At 38.5% G+C, this 23,344-nt stretch overlaps 1 protein-coding gene and 1 non-coding gene across 3 annotated transcripts in view; both read right to left on the bottom strand.

Moving 5' to 3' along the window:
• Window positions 1–2,819: 2,819 nt before the first annotated feature.
• The window catches only part of RSPO2 (R-spondin 2), a 139,045-nt gene continuing 118,520 nt past the window's right edge, over window positions 2,820–23,344 (bottom strand). For both annotated transcript variants that reach the window (XM_003782411.1, XM_012810053.1), the window contains one exon: window positions 2,820–2,935. In XM_003782411.1, the coding sequence (XP_003782459.1) occupies window positions 2,820–2,935 (116 nt within the window). The remainder of the gene's footprint in view (window positions 2,936–23,344) is intronic.
• Window positions 16,324–16,512, bottom strand: LOC111728087. The gene has a single exon (XR_002775492.1). It is a non-coding gene; the product is annotated as a U2 spliceosomal RNA (small nuclear RNA).

Below are 23,344 nucleotides of genomic sequence, written 5' to 3'. Positions count from 1 at the left end.
TCTTGGATCTACTCTGCCCATCCCTTGCGCTCCTCCCCATCCCAGAACTACATGGCCCAGACTTCTTTGCCCATTGGCTTCTGGGCAGGTTTGGGCAATGACAGGCAAAGGTTGAAGACTGGAGGCTGGAGGTAGGGTGAAGCCAGGGCACTCCTCCATTTACTTTATCTAAGGAAACATTTCTCTTAGTAACCAGATACTTTCCAAGCTGTCCTCAGTTCCAGCTCCTTCTCAGCTATAGTTTTAGCACTAGCTGGGTATCCTTGACTTCAGGGTTCTAGAAACTCCACCTCTTCTTCTTAGCCCTCTTGTCAACCTATTTTGACTTCTCATCTCCTTAAACATCTGAACTCCTGGTGTTAAAGTGTCTGTTCAAAATAGCTCAGCTGGTTTATTTCCCTGACTACACCCTAATTATGGTATAGCAATGAAGTCAGTTTTGTGTGTATCTGGATATATATTGCATATAACAGAGACTCATAAGTCAAGTAAATATAAATCAATCCCTTTCCCATAAAAATACAAGTTTTAGCAAATAGTGTCAAGGCAGCGAGCAACAGATTGAAGGGTACTGATACTTTCATAAATATATTCTATTTTGTTGAGGAGAGATTAAAATATCTGGAAAAAATCCAGTGACGGATGTGATAATAGGTAACAATTTATGCAGTACTAAGTATATACTGTACTGTACTGACTGCATTTTGTACATTCTGCCCAATTTTTAAAACCCTATATATATTTTTTTTTTATTTAGTCATTAAAACATAGCCGTACAGGCAGGTAATACTGTGTTCCCCATTTCACAGATAAGGAAACAGACTTGGAGAGATTAAATTGTCCCAGGTTACTCTAAGTCTAGATGGGAACCCAGGCAGTCTAGGGGTAAAGTCTGCATTCTTAACCACTACACTACATAGTTTAATTTCTAGATTAACCAGTTAATGTTATAGATATAGTTATCACCATAGACTTTTAAAAGATTGTCTTTTTTGGTTTTTTAAGAGCCATATCATTCAGTGGTAGAGTCATTAAAACACATATCTCTAAAGTAAAAAGAGATCTCCACAAAACATAATTTTGAAGTTTTTAATGCACAAAAAGAACAACCAGAAACCAAACAGGTATTGACTTCCTAACGATAAAGCGTTCTATAAAGGAGAGCCTTCCCCGCTTAGCAAATGGGAATATAGTGTAAATAGGCAAGAAAGGAGGTGAACACTTCAGGATTCAAGGCCGACCCTGAAGCTGTGGACAACATTCATATATGGCTTATAGCAATAAGATGTCCATAATGACGTGTATGACACATATCCTTACTGGTAGATGCTTCCTTATTTTTTTTTTTTTTGACTCAAAAGTTAAACAAAAATGCTGAAGAGGTAGTTTTTGCCAATGCAAGTTTCAGAAAAAGGCTTCACCTTGCTTTGGTGGTTTCCTCAGAAATCTGCAAGCATTTCTTTTTTTGTTGTCATTTTCTCCTGCATCAACCAGGAAGACGATGATGCTTTTAAGAAAAGCCAAATCACAACCCTCTAAAAACTGGTTCCCTCAAGTGGACAGTGATGTGTTTGAAACAACTGCTCTGAAAGTCCCCTGGGAAGTCTCCACAGTGTTCCTCTCCGTGTTGGATATGACACAGATTCTGGCTCAGTGGAAACCTGTTACGATCTGACTAGCAGTTGTAGGAATTCACCTTGTTTTCTCACCAAATTCTACACATAGACTCGTGATGGTTACTCCTTCAGTCACCCAAGAATATTACCAGGTTCTCTGTCATTAAAAAAAAAATTTTTTTTTAAATTTGAAATCAGAAATAAGTTTGTAAAATTCTGTAGCCAGCATGATGAGTACGACAAGTGACTGCATGTAATTAATTCTTCGCGGTTTTGGTTGCATTTCTTAAAGCATCACATCTTAGACTCAAAGGGAATTTTATCGTCTGACTGTCAGATGCTGCTTTATCTGTGTGTGGGACGGGGGTTGGGGGGTGGGGGAAGGTCTGTCGGTCGATGTTCAAACTCTTTGACACTGGTCAATTGACTCTATATACAAAAACTAGCTTATCCTACTCTTACAATGAGAAATAAACCCCCCACCCCCCAAAAAAGTTTCAAGAGGCAACAAAACATTTGTCAATTTTGTCAGTTTGCAAAACTAGAACATTTATCAGACAATGGTTAGGAACCACTAGAAACAAAGTGACATGTTAATCACAAGAAAGCATAAATACACAGTAAAGAAGAGCTTGCTATGGGGCCCGAGCAGAATATGTACACGGTAGGGCCGCTGTGACCCCGAGCAGGGATGTCCGGAGCAGGTCCCCAGCTAAAAGCAGTTTCATCACACAACAGTGTGGAGGTAACAGATGCCGAGAACACCATGTGGTAACACTAAGCAGGTATTCACAAACGTGTATCCTTGAAAACGCGCACTGTGAGAAATAAAGGTCACAAGTGAACAGCACTGTGCCTGCCGAGAGAGCATCTTCTTTCCATAAATAGGCGCATGTCCGTGCTCCAGGGGCGGGCTGCGGACTCACACCTCTGCGGCCGGGCAGAGCCAGGGGCGGATTCTCTCAGCACACACCGAGCCCAGTCACAGACTGAGCACCTAACTCCTGCCCTCCCGGGCTCCAGATCCTAATGAAAGCATAAATAACAGAGGCTGCACGTGGGGCTCTTCCTTTGCCACGTTACTGAGAACAGATACCAGTCAGAGCAGCAGCAACGCTGCGCCACTGTGAAGGAGTAGAGAGCAGCTCTGTGCACTTTTGCAAAAACAACCCCCCCCCCAATCCACCACGTGTGTCTTTCATTTTACTGGTTAGCTCTGTCTGTAGCTAAGAAGACACTATGTTGCTCCTGGGCTCTTTCTATCAGCTTCCTCTTCTTCTTCTTGTTCCGCTTCTCTTTTGCCTTGGGTGTTCTCTTCCCTACAATAGGGGAAAGAGAGACAGAATTGAAGAGATGTCAGAAAAGCCTCCTTCTCTAGGAAAGAAAACACAAAACATTGAGAGTTTGCACCAAGCCCATCTGGAAAACATCACCTATGGAAAAAGCAGCCTCAAAGAGAAAATTGTTCACATTAATTTTGACGGAATAATAATAATTTACTAAATTGGATATGCTGTCTAAAACAGAGACTGATCTTCCTGTTACAGGGAACTGGCATATTTAAAAACCTCCCAGTGGCCTGATCAGTCTTTCAAATATCATGCTGCCACAAAAATGCTATTTATCCCCTCCTACTTTGAACAATGCTACCCTTTACTAGACATCTTTACGTCTTTCTATCGCTCCACATGTCAGTGGCTCAAAAGAAAATAAGCACCTATCTACAGTAAATAGACCAGAAGTCTCAAACTCCCTCTCCCTAGCCCGTGGGGGGAAAGGGTCATGCTTTTCACATTTTTCCCTTCATTTTCTCCAAATGCCAATATACAAAATGACATGTGTGTGTTATTTTTTTGTTTCCTATAAAAATTCATAAGGACATCATTCATGACATGCCTTACAGCTTCTTATCCAAATCCCCTGGACAAGCTGTTCTTATTATTAATGGAGAACAAGAAGAACGGTTGTTGGTTCTGATGAACCACGGTATGTGTCTTACTACCAGAAAAATCACACCACGTGATCCAAGTTCTCCTCTTTGCTTTAGCCACTAGGAAGCCCAGCCACCAAGCTACATAGTTGAGGTTTTCCTCCACCAGGACTTTTGGAAACAGTTTCTCTTCCTATGCTGTATTTTATTTCTAACTTCTCGTGTTAGGGTTTATAGTCTTACTTTGTAAAATCTCAACATTTCTTTGCAAACGTGTGTGTGTGTGTATATATATACATGTGTGCATATATAAAGATTTTGAGGGAAAAAATAAGGGACATAAGGTGTTTGTTTTTGGTCCATTGCCTTCTTTGAGTTCTAAACACATAGGAATCATGGGATGGTTTAGAGTCTCCTGCATTTTACAAAAAGTTATGCCTTATTTGTGTGTGTACACACGTATTCACACACACACTTCTTGGACATGCTGTCTAAAACAGACTAATCTTCCTGTTATAACATTTATATATATACACACACATATATATATATATAACCTTTATGTAAATATAAAGATTTTGAGGGAAAAAAAAAAAAACAGGCATTTTCTTTTAGTTTTTTGCCTTCTTTAGGCTCTAAACACATAGGAATCATAGGATTCTTTTAGAGGTCTCCTGCATTTTACAGGAAATCAGTGAACCCTGTATACCTCCTTTACAGGAAGATTTTTCAAAAACAAGAAAGAATTCTTCCTCTCCTACCTTCCCTACTTCCAATTTTACAATATCTTATGGCCCTGCAGAATTTTTCTCTTCCTGGAGGGCACAGCCACTAGACACTGCAGCAGTGAGTGCTATAAATAGGACCTTCAGTTTCAGGCCCTTTATCCTTCCCACACCTATGAAACTCAATAGCCCAGGCCTTTTACTACAGGGATGTAGCTTTTCAATCCAGACAAGGAAGAAGGTGACTGATGTAAAAAATGAAAAGGAAACAGACCAACAATTAAGGAGATACATGCCTTAGGAAACTGGAGTCCTACAACACGAGGGGAGACCATGAGAGGCGTTTCTCATTTCTATTCTTTCTGATCAAAAAGGCTCTGTTTTGAGGATGGAAAACAGCCTCACTCTTCAAGACTCTAGCACAGTGATTGGCACTTACTTAACAGGCCATAAATGTTTGCTAAGCAAAAATTTAAGTCACAAGAAAACAGAGAAAAGGGAATTTATTTTTAATAGGACACTACGTTAAAACAATGAGAACGTGTTCATGTCCCCATATTAAATTATAAAAGTCCTTGAAGTTAACTTCTGGCTTTCATTAAATTCTGGCATTAATGTTATAATGGCATTTGGCCATCTTAAGACATAGTTAATCCTACCCAATGAAACCCTAGTCTAAGCCATCATTAATCAGAGCAGCTGTACAGTTACAACTATTTAGTAACATTATCTCTAATGATGAGACACACCTCACACGGGCAGAAAGATGAAATACTTATAATAGCATATTTTACGAGCTTCCATTACATAATTCTTTATGAAGAAGTTTTTGTATTTTCTCTGAACAACAAAAAGGTCCTTAGTTTAAAAAAAAAAAAAAAATCAGGGGCGGCCCCTGTGGCTCAAAGGAGTAAGGCACCAGCCCCATATGCCGGAGGTAGCAGGTTCAAACCCAACCCTGGCCAAAAACTGAAAAAAAAAAAAAAAATCATCTGACTACACTTTAAAAATTCGTTTGGTTTATGCTTAATGTATATAAAACCTAGATATCTTTTAAAATCCAATTGAAATTAAATAAATGGAAAACTAAAGCTAACATGACTAGATATTTAAATGCATTGTGCTAAAATAAAAATATACTGAGTCTGACATCCAAAGAAAGCTTTTCACCCTCACCTTTTCAGTTCAGATAAATTACATTGTTAAAAGTTCTGTGTGTACATATTTCACTAACCGAAAACCTATGAAAATGGCTGGAAACTCTTACTTGAAGATGGCCAACTTCATGTCATTTACTCACTACATTATTCTGATGTAACTGTCAATCTCAAAGGATTTGGGGGGTTGCTGGCTGGTAGGATATTGTATAATAGGGACGTTACTTAATACTTGCATAAAATAGTTGGTACCCAGGCCAAAAAAAGTTAAAAATGCTTCTGAAAACTTATTTATAGACAATAATTTTTTCAAATTGTATGATTATTTCTTTGGCAGTAAGTTATGTGGTGCCAATCCCAACTAGTAATGCTTTGGGGGCCCCAGTTAACAACCCTAAAGATTTTCTTCTGAAGTCTCCTTTGAATAACACTCCCTTGCCATTGTTCGGTTGGGTGATTTTGTTCTTGGCCAGCCCATTTCTTACATAGGATATATCGCAGATACAAGGAATTAAGATGGTTAGCCAACATTTGACCACAGACAGGCCTAAGTTAACTGAAAATATTTTGTGGTCCATATGAGATGGTTCTGACTCTAAGCGCAGCTCGAAGTAATGAAAGACTATTATAACATAAGGTATAGGAAGGGTCTTGCATGTATTTTTTTTTTCATGTTCTAAGATTTTTAAACATGGGAAAAAAATGAATCAGTAAGGTTACAACACAAAACATATCCTTGTTCACATATATATATTTGAGAATAAGTTATATTGAACATTATAAGCATGTTAATTTGTTTCTACAGAATTTCTGTGGATATAAGATTAGACTGGGAGAATGACTTCTAGACTTTCTATATTGTTGCACATTCCAAACAAATTCACACCGTACAGGAAGCGTCTAAAGACAAGTACGGTAACAGTCACTCAAAAAAGCAATTCAACTCATGAATAAGAGAAGACTTGGAATATATTTGTTTTAAGATCAGAAGAAAAGGTTTAGGTTTTAACAGGAGCTTGTCAGCCTCGGCATGTCCAACTCCCACAGCAAATTGTGCGTGGCTATATCCTGAGTGCTTCGAGAAGGCAGTGGCAGATCGGAACTGAGTAAATCTCTTCAAGATCTGCCAGAACTGGGTCTACAGAGGAGACCTTTTCAGCATTGTTAGGAGGATGCAAGAACGTTTCTAAAGAAGGCAACATGGTTTAGAAAAAAGCTATCTGTGCGAAAAAGAAAACCTGGTAGGCGAGGCAGTTTTGTAACTGAGGTGTCTGGTGAAATGTATTTGTGACTTTTACTTTCTACAGTTATAGAACAAAAGTGCCATAGTCATCTTTCATTAGAAAACCGGGAGAGACCATGTGAAAAAGTTGTATTTCTAGCATTAAAGGAAGATGTATAAAATATTATGGGCAAGACAAGATTATCCTCATAATGAATGAAGTCAGAAAGAGCCTATTAAAGCCACACTCCAACCACGTAATTACACTGACTTGCACACATGTGGAAATGGTCCAAGAGGATAACCTATCAACTCTGCTGCAGAGAGAGATGAACAGTTCCTTATGGGAATACTGCTACCATTCAGCACTGGATTACTGTTATTAGAATCAGATTATTCTGAACCAAGATATCAGGCAGACTCACAAATTACATGAAGCTGTGAAAATACTGACGCTCCTGTCAGGCAGACACTGATTTCATTCTTTCATCCAGGAAAGGTTTTCGAAATGTTTTTTCTCACTGGTTTTAGGTGAGAGTCTTTTCATCACGGGAACAATGGTTCGTGTATATTCATCAGGAAAGCACAGAGACTTTCTGGGGTTTCCACAATGAATATGACACAATTGTTTTGAGAAAGACTTTCTAAGGGTAAATACAAAGGAAGAAAATATAAAAATTCAGTAGCTCTAACTATAAAAAAGGATAAAAACCCTTTCTGTACAGATGTATCCATACATACAAACTAGGTAAAGTAAGTCACAATTACAACTAATGGAATTAACTATAATTATCATTACTGTAGCCACAATTGACAAAGCCCAAATTTAGACTTACTAAATTTTGATACGTTTGTGATGCTCTAACTTGAAACCTAGCATCACTGCCTTGTGCAATTCACCATGGAGACTTGGGAATCACCTCAAAGAGATTTAGTCACTCTTTAAAGCCATTAAAACTTAGGGACAAGAAGCCTACATCACCAGCAACCCCGCAAAGATTGTCATACTTCAGAGAATGTTATTGAGGCAGAACATAAAATCTTGCTTCCACATCAAAAGTTGAAAGGACTGAGTTGTAGGCAATAAACAGCAATTGGGACATTTCTTTCAATCCTATGGGTGACGAGTTTGCTCAAGAATGAGTTGTCACAGAGATTTATTTGTTTAAGGGTGACAAATGATTCTCTGAAAAAATGCCAACTGCTTCCTAAAATATTTTAAGAGTTCATATAAAAATAAACACAAGACCTAAATACCAATTCACAAAGGAAATAAAAATGGCTAATATAAACAAATATCACAATTAAAACTTCCACATCAACTGTTCTACCACAAAGATCCTTAAAAGTAAAAAAATACCTCAAACTGATAAGAATGTGGTGAGACAGACATCAGGATACAATAAGAGACAATTGATACAGCATTTTTGACCACCCTTTCCTCCCCCAAAAAAAACCTGACAAAATCAACTTCTCTAAACATACAGATATTACAATCATACTTCTGGACAATGTGTACAAAAGTTTTAAAACTATTTACAATCTTTGATTCAGATCTAAGAATCTACCCTAGGAACATAATCTAACCTTGGACAAAGATTACTAAAAAAAAAAAAAAATTGTAAGTTACTTAAATATCCTAACACACTTTCATAACTTTTTTAATTACTGAAGCTATACAGTGTGTTTTCCATTATGAATTGAAGTATTTTCTGTTTCCAAGAGTACTACTCATGCATGTCACTGAAACTTAATCATAAATGGGTATAAGAAAAATCCTGTAATACAAACCCATGCCTACTATCATGGTAAGCAGATTCTTTTGTGGAGAGTGATCTTTTGTAATTGGGTCTAAGAAATAAAAGTTTAAGGAAATACTGACGTCAACACTTCAGATATTAAGAATGGATGTTAGTTCATGAATTGTTTTTAATATAGAAGTCTAAAGAGGCAATTATGAAGAGCAGGACTGGGATCTACTACACTATGTTCTCTGTAGCGTAAGATAAAAATCTTCCTGTTGTCCCTAAGAGTTCAGAATAACACATTTATTTTAGTTGGCGATATGGTATATAGTTATGATATACAACTCAATGTTTTGATGTATATATAATGTGAAATAATTAATAAACTTAATTAACACATCCATCACCTTGTATTCTTATTTTTGTGTAATGAGAACATTCGAAATATGCTCTCTGAAATTTAAAGAGCACTTATTTATATCAGCTGGGGAGTCAGAGTGAGGGTAATGTGGAAAGAGTAAAGAAAATGAGTCCGTTGTCCTTACTGACAGCACGAAGTTCCTTAAGGAACATTTTTAGTAACACCCATCTGGTTTTCTAGAAATACGCTTCTGCTTTTCACTGAGCATTCTATAGATAGGTAGCTGTCTTTTTAAAGGGAAGGCAGGCAACATCTACTCCTTCAATGATGGTTCACTTTGAGAAAAAAAATAATCTAACGATGAACCAATAAATGTTAAAATGTTGAAACAAAACAAGCTTCTTACACTAAGACGGGGTTACTTGGCATCTTGAATTTCGTGTAATGACTTGAAAAAAATTTCAGAAGGGTTAGCCATTTCATCTTCATAGAAGGGCATGTGCTTTGAAAATCTACCTACAATCTGGAGGCAACTTAGAGGGAGCAGCTGTTGTTCTTATGAGGCTATTGGTAGACAGCACCACCATCCAAAAAAATAACTGACAAAATCAACTTCTCTAAGCACACAGGTATTATAATCATTCCGAAATATCATAAGTCAGAATGCTTACTACCTACCTCCTAAGCAGATTTATATGATACTGACTTATAAAACCTAATTCAGTAAGTCAAGCAACTGAGTGAGTAGCCTCTGGCCACATGTTACTGTGCTTCCATTTGTAAAAGTGTGCCATAATTTTACTCCTAAAAGAACAGGATTAAATGGCTTCTTCTATGACTTCTTACTTCATTCTTCTTATGTAAGACGGTTTATTAAAGCATGAGATGTTACCCATTTTATTGACAGGAAGTCCCACTTGGTTTTAAAATCTTGTTTCTTATTCAAAAGGATGAAAATGGAGGAAAAACTGAAGCCTCAAGATCACCTGAAACTTTATGAATTGTACTCTGGTTTCCTGCACGTGATAATTCCAAAAGTTCCTCTTTTCATACCTCTGAAGAAAACCCCTGTTCTTCAGGAATATGACGTGACTTTTAAAGGAGGGAGAAGCAGTAAAGAACTATAGCAAAGTAATCTGAATGAGACTGGGGTGTGTTCTATACAATGTGGCTGACTCTAGTTGATTTAACTTAAGCTCTTAAATCTCTGGTCCCTCAAACAGAAAAACAGAACCAAACAGTTTAAAGACAAGATTCTATGACGTTTAAGATCTATGCGCGTGCACAAGTTCAGATGGTTTGAAAGTATGTAAAATTCATTTTACAAATAGATTAATTGTAAAGGACAAAGTTTTGGGGTAGTGGAAATTAAAACTCTCTACTTGGTTTGAGTGGGGGGAAATGCACAATTCTACCACGAGGGGGCAATAATTCACTTTTACTCTAAGAGCATTGATTAAAAAGGGTTTTTTTGTTTGTTTTTAAGAAAGCATGCAGTGGATCTTTGGGGCTCTAACTACTTAAATAATTTCTTGTAACTCTACTTGGAGAATTTTCTTTGTAGCCATAAGTAAAAGTTCTTTAATGGACTAAACAGTTGTAAGACTCAAGTGCCACACAAGAAGAAATACAATTAAAAAAGATATTTGAAGGTAAAAGGGAGGTAACGATAGGACAAAAGAAAATTAAGACGACAAATCTGCTACTCAACACAATTCCTATGGGATGTGGAGATACAGGAGTGAAAAGTAACGGCTCCCATGTGGTAGGTAGAGAAGAACATGGGGTACTAGTCTAAGCCTACAGATCACCTAAGTGACAGGTGTGACATGAAGTCAGTCAACACGGAATACTTTGAAGGGATGCATGAGCCATGAAGGATCACGAGGGCAGTTTCTCCTCTGTGCCCCAGAAGCTCTCTGAACCTTCTCCACTGTGAAATTTCTCACCATCTACTACAAGTTTGTTTGGCTACGTATGGCCACTATTTGGTAAATAATTAAAAATAGCTTCGATTTAATGTCAATGTAACATGCCATAGAGTCTTCCCAGAAAATCAAGTTATGAATATTCAAACTGACCTCAACTAAGACAGCAAAGATACATGGGCTAGGTGCAAACACTGTGAGTGTGGTCAGGAAGCAGGACCATGGGGCCTTTGTCATCCATTATAAAACGAGCTCTCCTGCTCTCCTGGGGCTCCCACTTCTGCCCATAACTTCAGTTTCATATACATGGACTATGTAGGCTGCCCTAGCCCTAAATAAACCCTGTGACTTTTTTTGGCTTACCTACCTAAAAGCTTCAGGTCCTCTTTGGTGTCAATTACATATTCCCAAGAGAGTTCAACATGCCTTGGCCACCCTTATAGAGTCAAATCAGAGCCTTGGATGCCTGACCAGCTCTGACAGGGACACTCCCAGCCTGGAGGAGCAGGGAGGTGAAATCTTAGACTGGGCAGGATTCTACACTACACATGGGCTTTGAGGTCAGACAGTCCTCGAATCAAAACAAAGTTATACCACTTAGAAGCTAGTAACCCTGGACTAGTTTGTTTTTCTAAACCTTAGCTTTCTCATTTCTAGACTGGTGATAGTAATAGTGCCCGCCTCAACATTGCTGTGAAGAGTAAAAGAGAGTATATATAAAATTCCACATATGACACCTGGCATACAAATGCTAAATAAACTATAGCACCATATAAGGTGCCTTCTGTGTATTATTTCTAATCCTGCAAGGTAAGCATTATTTTCCATTTTGCCAATGAGGAAATAGGTTTAGAGAAGTAAAGTAAATAGCTCAAAATTACATAGCTCAGCAGTGATTCAAACCAACATCTGGCAGATTCCAAGACCTATACTCTTTCCACTATACTCTGGATCCCTTGTGCCCAGCAAAATGCCTTTGATCTCATAATCATTTAAATGGCTGCTGAACAAACAAATTAATAAGTAAATACTAAGCTGGAGAAATGCATCAACCTCCCTGCTCAGTCCCATACAATATCAGGGTTCCCCTGAGCCCCATTGCTCCCCAGTGGGCCAGGCCTACAACCTGTATTTCTCGTATCAATGATTCCCTGGAGTGAAGGCCCGCAGAGCCTGAGATTCCCAGGCCAAGCAGCACATTTAGCAACACCAACTCAGTCTCAATGGTATCTGGGGCAAAACTCAAGGTAAAAATAAAACATAGAATGCTTATTTTTCAGCTGGAAATTGGAAAAGTTTTAGACCAAAAGTTTCAAAAGCCAGTTTATAGCCCAGGGATAGAATCCTCCAGAGATTTTTTTTTTTTTTTAAATATAGGTTCCCAAGCCATGTACCAACTCCTAGAAGTCCAAATTATTTTTAAGATTCAGAGGTAATTCAGTACAAAGTTAAAATAAGATGCAAGAACATCCTATAAAGTGCTGCTGAAAAGGTGTAGACAGGAGAAAGGGAGGGGGAGAGGGAGGGAAGGAGGACAGATGGACAGACAGACAGACTGAGAGGACTTCAAAGTAAACGGCAACCTCCTTCCAAATTGGCTTGGGAATCTTCCAAAACATGACAAGCAGCAACCTGCTTTCTGCCTGGACTCCATTTTCCAAGTTCTACTTGTGGGTGATGCCCCAAGAAGAATGTAACTAGATGTCAAGTTCCCCATGTCAGGGGACACGTGGACACCCAAGGAAGAGCCCTTATTATGCTCCAGTCGAGGTGGTACAGGTCTTTAGTGCCACGACAGACTCATTTCTTCCATGTTCATATTCTGGAAACGTGAGTTACTCTACACAATCTCTTGATTTATTCAGCAAACAGGTTTGCTGTTTTGAAAAGTGGCATAGTTGGTTTGCAAAAAAAAAAAAAGAGAGAGAGAGAGAAAGAAAACAAAATTGCAACTGGAAAAAAATTAAAACAATTCTCATGCTTGGGTCTTGTGCCTAACTCAGATGCAGAGTTGGTGCTTAGAAACTGAAAAGTTAAAATTAACTCCCAGACCTGGGGACACAAATGCCAGTGGTATCAAGAAGTTACTACTTGGATTAAAGAAAGAAGGGAGCCCAGATAAGCCTTTCCTTCTCTCTCAGAAAGGTGATGTTTCTGAGTTTCTTCCGAATTATTAAATCATCATCATACAGGTATAAGCTGGGTGCCAGGCGCTAAGTGCTTTACATATGTTAACTCATTTAGTACTAAAAATATCCCTGTGAAATCAACACTAAATTACCCCTATTTTTTTACTTAAAATTTTTTTCACTGAGACATAATAGCTGTACGTATTTTCACAGTACATGTGATAATTTGACCCATTCATATAAATAAATCCAGGTAACTGGGATATCAAGCATCCTAAATATTTATCCCCATTTTTCAGAAGAGGAAACTGAGGATCAGAGAGATTAAATAACCTAAGATGCCACAGGCAGTAAGTGGTGATGCTGGGATTTAAATTCAAGTAGCCTGGTCCCAAAGCTTATTCTGCTGTTCATTATGCTATAATTTCTCTCTTCACCTTTGTGATATAACAAGTATAATTGCCTAAGGGGGAGAAGAAGTCAGTGTTACTTTCCTGCTGTCAGTCATAAACTCCTCAAACCCCATAAACTGGTCATTCACTTACATTGCCGAACCATTAAATCCATAAAACAAAGCCTGGGCCCATTACTGGTTTGACACAAGACCAGGATGATCAAGGGTATATTTTCTTTGTTATCCTTTCAGGACCAGGAATGTAAACAAACATTTGCCAAAATAGTCTCTGTCCACAAGTGTAAACCAGACAAATGTTCGATCACTGTACAATCTCTGTTAACTACCCAAGTAGCAGTAATGGATTTCAATGAGGGAGGGAACTCCTTGGCCGGGAACTCTAAATAGCATGTTCAGTAGACCTCATGATTATTATTAGAGACATTATGTGTCTAAGGTTTCAAAGAATCTACAGCCTTGCCGGGTTATCTTGATCCTAGTATCTTTGTCTATGACTCCCAGATATTAAAACAGTAGACATGGCTAATTATCTTTTATAAAGAATATTTAATAAAATGGATTTCTCTTCATTTGGAAATAGTATTTCATTCCCCAGAAAAAGTATAGATGATTAAACATATAAACTAAAATCAAAGGCAGTTACTATACACGTGCACATACATACATAATATCTATAAGTGTCCTAAGTATTCCTTATCATCATGCTTATATCAGTATGTTCTGATCAGTTTTATTTCACTCAGGTATGAAAGAAAAGCATGAGAAATCAAACATTTACAAACATGAATCTTTTTTTTTTTTTTTAAGAGAGTCTTACTTTGTCACCCTTGGTAAAGTGCCATGGTGTCACAGCTCACAGCAACCTCCAGCTCTTGGGCTTAGGTGATTCTCTTGCCTCAGTCTCCCGAGTATCTGGGACTACAGGTGCCCACCAGAATGCCCAGCTATTTTTTTATTGCATTTTGGCCAGGGCTGGGTTTGAACCTGCCACCCTCAGTATATAGGACCGGCGCCCTACCCACTGAGCCAAAGGTGCCACCCCAAATATATCCTTGTTTTTTCTCTTCTTTCTTTTTTTTTATTTTTTGCAGTTTTTGGCTAGGTCTGGGTTTGAACCTGCCACCTCCAGCATATGGGGCCGGCACCTTACTCCTTTGAGCCACAGGTGCTGCCCAAAAATATTTTAAATGTAAACAAAATAATTTAAAATTTATCAGCATTGAATCAAGAAGTATCTAAGAGAGGATTCAGATTCTAAACAATTGGAGAAGAAACAGATTCCAAAATTCCATTCAATTGTAGCAAAAGGCAAAACCTGGAGTTTGACAAGAAACACTATATAAAGCGTATCAGGGAGCTATGATGTAATACGTGCAAAACAAACTTTTCATGATCTTAACAGGGAGGCCTCGAGGATGGGTACAGAATCTCGAGCTAAACTGATCAATACAATTGAGTTTAAAAGTCTGTAACAATGAACAGGCACAGCTTAGGACACAAAGGGAAAATAAGACGGGCACTGCACATTTACTGTGCTTGACTATTACACCCTATTTGGCTTTTGACGATTTTTTTTTAAGTCAGAAAAATCCAAACAAGGATGCCAAAAAAATAAATAAGTAATAATAGGGACTTTGAGAAAAGACTACAGAGAATGCTTTGCCAAGAAACATAAAAAGATGCCAAGGCTCACAAAATATGTAAAAATTACCTTTAAAAAATAAGATGTTTTCTACCTTTTACTGTCACTAATCAAAAACAGAATTACAACTCCAAAGCTATAGCCTGGTCACAATAAAAGCCTTTATCTATTAGGGAAGTTAGAGACTGGGTTACCGAGAACAGATGTGAAAAAGGCTTTCTCCTGTACCATGTTTAAAAATTAGGTAACCATTTTTTCTGATAGCAGCTTAGAAATCAGAAAATAAGGAATAAATTAAGAAACTCCTGCAAGTTGCTTCCAATCAGTTTTAGTCTAATACAAAACATACACAATTGGTGGGTGATGAATGTTAAAAGAAGATCCGTACTTATATTTTAACTGATTTTGCGTGTTTTCCAAATCTCCCTACCGAAACGCTTAAAATTCTACCAATATAATGCCGAGGGTTCATCATCTAAATGTTTTATTAAAAGTTAAGTTGGTTCTAACGGAAAGCAAATCCTTTGAAGGGCAACTGCAGCTGTGTTTTAACATCTCTCCATTTAATCTTCAATTGTGGGTCACTGACGGTTTCAGCAGCAGTACAGCAGGCCGCCTTAAAAATTATGACAACTCTGCACAACTTCTCCGAGACATATATGTGTATTCGTGTGTGTATGTGTGTCTAGAACATATCCCGCCCCCTGCCCCCGGAGTACATCTGGGCATACCCGTGAGAGAACGGTTTACTTTCACATAAATGTGTCTTTATCTTATAACAGATTTATATTTTTTAGGACTATGACCAATAAATTGCAAGTTTCTCTAAAAATAAGAGTAACAATTCTTGAGAATTAAAAAGTATACACTCAAAAAGAGTTGTAAAACGGCTATCGTTAAGAGCCTATGACTTGAGTCGTAACTAGCGAATGCTACTTTTCTGGTTCTCAGAAAGAACATTTTGCACTGACCAGCAAGCCTCCAGGGCCCAATGGTCTTATGCCATGAAAGAAGGTAAAATAATTCCTATTAACTAAGGGCACAGTATGACTTAACATCTCCCTCCCAGATTCCATATTTATAAATAAAACGTGGAAACAACCACAAATCTGGACAAGGCAGATGGTGTTTTGTGAGGAAGGGAGAGAGGGGGAAGAGAGGAGGAAGGAAGATGCCTACCAGATGTGAGGGCTTGGTTCTCTCTTAAAGATGAGACTTCAAAAAGGTATAAAAACTTAGAAATGATAATTATGGCTACCCCTCAAACACATATTGGCTTAGGGAATCATTTGTTCATATTTATTATTTTATACTACACTTTAATATTTAAGATATCCAAGACTGCTTTACATAAAAAATAAAGGAAGAAAAAGTCAGTAAAAGCCAAGAAGCTAAATAAGAACAATTAAGGCAAAATACATCTATTTTTGGAAATACAAATACCCGCGCCCATGAGGAGTATACCATTCCTGGACATACTGCAATGCCAGGTTGGCGTGCAGAGTAGTTGGAGCAAGCCCTTATTCCATTTCCTACCCCCCAAATCAGCTTAATATTGCATCCTCAGATAGAGGAAATATCAGATATTAAACTGTCAAGAACAGATATTATAGTTCATCTTAGCCAAAGGCCATGAAGAGACAAGAGACCCATTTTATAAATATCTTATTTATAAATTATTCACTGAGGTTACCAAAATAGTAGGTGAATATTTTATGCATGATAGGATGTGATTTTTGAAGGTACCTTTCAGAGCTTATAAACGGTTATAAGGACTGCTTTGTTGTAGATCTTATCCAAAGGATTTCCATAAAAGAAACCTCCGAAAGATTGCATCACAAGGACATTCGATGGAATTAGAATGTTCCTAACACAGCAGAATGATAAGTGCTTGAGGTGATGGCCGCCTCAGTTATGCTGACTTGATCATTACACGTCATTTGCCTGTATTATATTTTTGGGGCATCTATAAATGTCTAAACAAATACAAAAGGGAAGGAAACTACTGACAGGAAGATTAGGGCAGTGCTTATAAAGTGCTTCACTCAACTGTGAGGACACTGAGCCAATCCGGAAGGGTCAATGTGGATAGAGAAACGCCCAGCCAACAGCAACACGGGAGCCGAGAAGCCTTCACTCAGATGGATTGACCCTCTGCAGTCAGCTAACACAGCAAGATGAGTGCCCCCAAGTGAAGTGAGACTTAGAGCAAGGCGATTCTCAGATCCAGGCAAAATGGTAACACAACTGTTGGTTTTAAGTTTTTATTAAACTTGAGGATATTTGTCATGTGTAACAGATAACCAGAGTAGATGGTATCCCATTGGGACGACTGCTGAAGTAACACTGAAAGGCACTGCCTCTTTCCCAGACTCACTCTCTACTTAAATGGCATTGCTATTAAGTGCATGTGAACACGGGTGAAAGGATTTGGTTCATAAATGCACAGTAAATTTTTTTGCAAGTTTTCGTTTTGTTTTATTGAGACAGAGTCTCTCACCTTGTCACCCTTAGTAGAGAGACATGGGATCATTGCTCACAGCAACCTCAAACTCTTGGGCTCAAGTGATTCTCTTGCCTCAGCCTCCCTAGTAGCTGGAACTACAGCCACCAGCCACAATGCTGGCTATTTTTTTTTTCTTTTCTTTTTTAGTTGGCCAGGGCTGGGTTTGAACCCACCAGCCCCAGAACATGTGGCCAGCACCCTAACCACAGAGCTACAGGTGTCCAGCCAATTTTTTTGCAAGTTGTTACAGCAAATATTTCAGTAGCACAATTCAGACAGAATGGGACACCCGTAAAGATAACTTAGCTGGGTACAAGATTATAGAGTTATGTCTCCATCTTTTGAATCTTGAATGCTACTCCACTACCTTTTTTGGATATTAAAACTAAAAGTCTGAGGGTACTTTGATTTTGATTTTTATTCCTTAAATAGAAAGCATTGTCCTCATGGATGCTTGTAGAATTTTCTACTTATCCTTTGCTTTCACATATTTTATGCCAGACTGTGTCTCTGTATTGACCCTTCTTTCACCTATAGCTCTTTTTTTAATTTTTTTTATTGTTGGGGATTCATGGAGGGTACAAGAAACCAGGTAACATTGATTGCATTTGTTAGGTAAAGTCCCAAACCAGGGCATTTTTCAATTCAAGGTTATTGTTGTTAATGTCTATCTTCTTTTTCATCATTATTTTCATGACTATGTCTTTATGTTCAAAATTCTGTTCGAGTTGCCCAAGTTTTTCCTCCATATCATTATTCCACTTCTCAGATGCTCAGTTCTGTACCTGACACTCTACATTTTTATCTGGCTACTCTATATTGAAGTTTGCTCTAATTCTTTACCTCACCTGACTTCTTTTAATTTGACCATGTCATCCCTTTTTCTCAGCCTATTCACTTTTACTTTCTTACCTAGTTTGTGAATGCTATGTCTTCTCTACATTCTACTAGGGACAAACGTTGCCATAATTTTTACTCAGTTCTTATATATATGAGATATTTAATATCTGAATTCTGAAATTTGTTAAATTCTAGAATGAGTTCTCTCTTAGTCTACAATAACCATTACATAAGTTCATTTTTTGCTTTTCTTCAAGACAAGAAAAATAAAGAATGAAAAAGGTCTGCTCATATCTAACAGATGATTAATTGTGGGGACTGCCCCCCACTCACCTGTGTGTTGATTAATTCCATTTTCATCCCAAGCACTTCATTTGCTCATCCTCCAACCTCATTATCCAGTTTTAGGCTGCTTTCCTTTACTCCAACTATGTTGAACTAATCTCTGCTCGGCATAGAACTTTCTCTTAGCTGGTGTCTGGATCTCTAACACACTAAAGGGAAATAATTATAATCTTTAACATGTACTTCCATCAGGGTTCTTTCCATCATCTCCCTGACTTAACATTCCTCAAGAGAACCACAATTTCCAGGACACAATGTGCTACCACCACCTCCTTACGTGTTTGTTTTCTGGGTGTTGGTGAATATTTGTAGGAAGAGTAATACCAACAGTCTTTAGAGAGAAAGAGGAATCTGGCTTCATAGACAGTTTATCCTTGTCCTTAGAACCACTGGCTCTGAAGCCAGACTGCGTGGATTCAAATCCTAGCCACATTTCCTTAACTCACTCAAACCACACAGCTAATATGAATTACTATTACACCACATTTACTCATGTGGAAATTAGAAATAATATCTTCCCTATACAATTAGTGCAGTACTTTGTCGATATACTTACTATAACATCTGGAATGTTATAAGCATTCACTATTAGCTATAATTATCATTCTGTTGTTGTTATAAAGCACAGGCCATGGCACAAAAGGATACTTGTCCAGCTTTCTAATTGTTTCGGATTTTTCATTTTTAACCCAGGGGCCAGTTGGATGAGAGTGGAGGAAGCCATTTCCTAGCTTTCATGTGGGAATAGTCATCAGTGGCATAATATAAATAACCCTCCATTTATGATTTTCAATTCAGTCTTTTTACCATTCAGTTGCTGGACCTCCCCTCTGAATCATGACAACAGATTGACTGTTACTTTTTAGTTTAAAATATTACCCATTCCATCCTTATAAGTATTTTAGGGAGAATTCAGGAAGGGTGGTGGCAAGGGAAACCCCCTCAGATACCAAACCAGGGGCCAGCCATCATTAATCCTCTGTTCAAATATTTTGTACTACCAGTGTGCAACTAAAGTTTAAATGGTTGAGTACACACAAGTCCAATTGTGTTTTGTTTACTCCAATGGCAAATGTCAAATTCTAAAAATCTTGACCATAAATATTAGTATAGTTCAGGACCTTGAGCGTTCATCTACTCTATATATATGCATATGCCTTAAAATGTGTCTATATCCACTTATCCTTGAAAAAGCATTTTAGAGACCCAGGAGAATACTTAATACATCTTAATAACCTTAAGTACACCAAGGAGCTCTTGTTTATTTGAACTCCAAAGCCCCTTCTGTGGTTCCTTAAGTACAGCTTCTCACAGAAAGAAAAATAGTTGGCTACCAGGTTCCGCATCAACTTTATGTTCTCTAAACCTTTTTAGACCATCCCTTATCCTTTTCAAAAGTATATAGTTAACAGCTGTTCTGCTTAGCTGACAAAATTTGCATATACAATTAGCTCTACATAAACACATGCTGCCTATTCTTTTGAAATGTCATATTTATTTTAAATGAGATACTAAAAATCTAGTCTCAAAGTATTTCAAATTATCCTATAAAGGTTTCTCCATCACCATGGTTCTAGCCTAAACTTTTGATTCCCTTCACTAAAGGTACTTAGATTATTATTAGTAGTAGTAATGGAACTAGAAATGCCATTCCAAATTTTATGTACGGAACATTTAAAAGTTGTAAGTTCCAACTGGGCGTGGTGGCTCGTGCCTATAATCCTAGCAATTAGGGAGGCTAAGGTGAGTGGATTGCTTGAACTCAGAAGTTCAAGACTAAGCAAGAGTGAGACCCCACCTCTACTAAAAATAGAAAAACCCAGCTGGGAGTTGTGGGGCACCTGTAGTCCCAGCTGCTTGGGAGGCTGAGGCAGGAGAATCACTTGAGCCCAAGAGTTTGAGGTTGCCGTGAGCTACAACAATGCCATGGCATTCTACCAAGGGCAAAAGAGTGAGACTCTGTCTCCACAAAGAAAAAAAAAAGCGGTGGATACTTTCCAACAATCACCTCGGTATAGGAGAGCAATGCAGCATAGACCACAGGGGTTAAAAACACACTGTGTGACTAAGCCTAGATTTCAGCCTTAGTTCTGCTGCTACAACTTATCCAAAGCCTCGCAGCTGACATCTTCTCTAAGGCTTGGTTTCTCATCTACAGAATGTGAGAAACAGGAATTCCTACCCGATTATGTGGATGTTTTGATTAAACACTAACACAAAGTTTAGTTCAGGTCACAGCACAGTGAATATTCAACACAGGGCAGTGGTGGCAGTGATAGTGGCCGTGATGGTAACAAATAACAAAGAACATTGATGAGACCAAAAGAGCAAGAGTCTATCTTCTTAATCTTCCTCAAAGCAATCACATGAATCAATCCAACTCAGAGCCAAACCAGAAAAAAGACTGGACCATATCCCCCGACGGCATCGCAAGTCCAGCCCCAGGGCTCTGCTGCCCACCTCAGTCCCAGCATGGACTGCTAGTTGTCCAAGGGGTATTAGAAGTCTCTCTTCTTACCTCTGATGGATGGTGACTGCTGGTTTGGCTGGGATCCATTTTACATCCTCTGACTTAAACAGCTTTGCAAAAGTAATTTTTCATTGTTTTGAGAGGATAAGTAACACTGCAGAAGTGCTCATGTCCAAAAGAGTGAGGATCAGGCAACAGAAGGAAAACACCCAAAGGAAAACAAATGGGTAGAAGAGATAAATTCCCTTCAGGATGAATGTTTACCAAAAAGAAATTACATCCACAGTTCTCTCAGTTGGGGACCAATGGCAAGTTACATGCCCCCTGTTTAGCAGCTGAAAGCCAGCCAGACCCTGTGGCTTGGCTCCCTCACAAGCTTTAAATACACGAACTCACAGAACAGCACCCAAGTCAGCAAATAATGTGCACATTGCTCTCAGCTAAGAATTGAGAGAGGACAGAACTTTTTCAGTAAGTGAAGCTTGAAGAGCTTATACAGATAAATAGCTTCGGTTTTTGCTAAAGTACAAAACATTCAATTAAATCCTCAAAATCTCTGAAGGATCATTTAAAACAATGCCAGTGTCTGTCTTCTCTCTTTAAAACTAAGAGAGGCTATAGGAAACTTCAAACAGATAAATGTTATCTTCTCAGTAGCCACTTTCTTCTTTTTTATACCTCCTGAAATGAGTTTCCACTGTGAAGAGAGATGCAAGGTGATTCTGTCTGTACTTGCACCTCTGGGTTTAAAGAAGTCACTGTCTAAGGCAAAACATCTGCTGGAGAGGAGAACAGTTGCCAGCTGGGGGTCACCTGACCCCAATCCGTCCTCCTGTTCATAGGAGGGATCTGTGCATCTCTTTGCCTACCTATTTTAAGCCTTTCTGGTGATTCTGATGTTCTCCTTGGTTTGAGAACCCCTTCTCCAGATCCGTACCATTAAGATCATTTTACTGATAGTCTTTTTAAGTGGACTGACATTATAAACGTCATTGCTAGTTTATAGGTGCCCACGCACATCCATATTCTTTACAACTTCTGAGACAGGTGTTATTTTAGAAATGGGAAAACTAAGGTTTGGTGAAGTTATGTGATGGCAAAAGTCACAAAGCTCCTCCTAAAGGGGTCGGGATAGGAACCGCAGAGCGTTCTGTCATTAGCAGTACGTCCTACTGCCCGTTACACAAGAGCTGAAAGGATTAGCATGAAGTAGGAGCGGAGTAGAGGAAACTAGCTTTGGGGGAAGGCTACAGATCAAGAAGAATTCAGTCGCCCAGGCTTTATCAGCCAGCGCTCTGTCACTCTACTTGAGGTCCTCTTCCACTGACCCCCCAGTTCTGAAGCAACAAGGCCCCCCAACTGCTGGAGAGCTGCTCATGAGCACTGTGGCCCACTCACTCACCTGACCTTCACGGCACCACAGCACCACTAGGCTTGTCGATGAGGTGCAGATGCATTCTAGGCCACAAAGTTGAATCACAAACACCAGTGCCCCAGAATTAGATAGTCTTGGTTTTGTAGTGATTTCAAAACATGTCGTTTCATCCCTAAATAAGTCGTCTAACTTAACTTGGGTACTCAATAGAGCTTTATTAATTATATAACTATTATCTCATACTTGAGGAAACTGAATTATTGTCCAGAGGGCACATGCCACCCCCTAGCTCCCACTGAGGTTGGCCCCATTACCAGGCACTTGGCTTGACCTCCGTGTGCTGTTTTTCATCCCACGACTGTGGGGTATGGTTCAAATCCTTACTGAACTAATTGACATGCTAAACCATCAAGTAGGATTTTATAATCCAATTTATTTCTCATCATTTGGGCTGTTGTTTTAACCAAACTGCACTAAGTTATTTCAGGACATATGTGCATTCCAGCATTCCTCTACCCAGGCTAGAAAAAGTACTATACTTTGCTAGTGAATCAAAGTTTACTCTGTTAAAAAACCCATGATGTGAAATTAAGCTAATTATACAAAACACAAAATTTAAGTTTTAAACCATGTAGTAATTCTTTTTATTACACTAAAAATTGATATCAATGGACAAGAGTTACCTTGTGAAAACTAGCTCTCTTCAGATTAACACATTTCCTTTACACTAAAAAGCCATATTAATATAAACTGTGTTTTTATTCTCCACGTATCCGCCAAATCATAGCTTTCAGTACTCCCAGCTCAGAGATAGCCACAGCCCAGGAAAGTCCTTGCTAATTCAAGATCTGTAATACACAGACAGTAGCCTCCTTTATTTTCTTTTTAAATGCCACCAAAATGCATGAGTGTTATCATGCTGTATTACTTTCAGATAC

The sequence above is a fragment of the Otolemur garnettii genome, unplaced genomic scaffold (genome assembly GCF_000181295.1).
Source record: "Otolemur garnettii isolate 467f Iridium unplaced genomic scaffold, OtoGar3 scaffold00004, whole genome shotgun sequence".
Taxonomy (NCBI): Eukaryota; Metazoa; Chordata; class Mammalia; order Primates; family Galagidae; genus Otolemur; species Otolemur garnettii.
The sequence above is the reverse complement of the archived record's forward strand: the minus strand, read 5'-3'. Positions and strand labels throughout refer to the sequence as shown.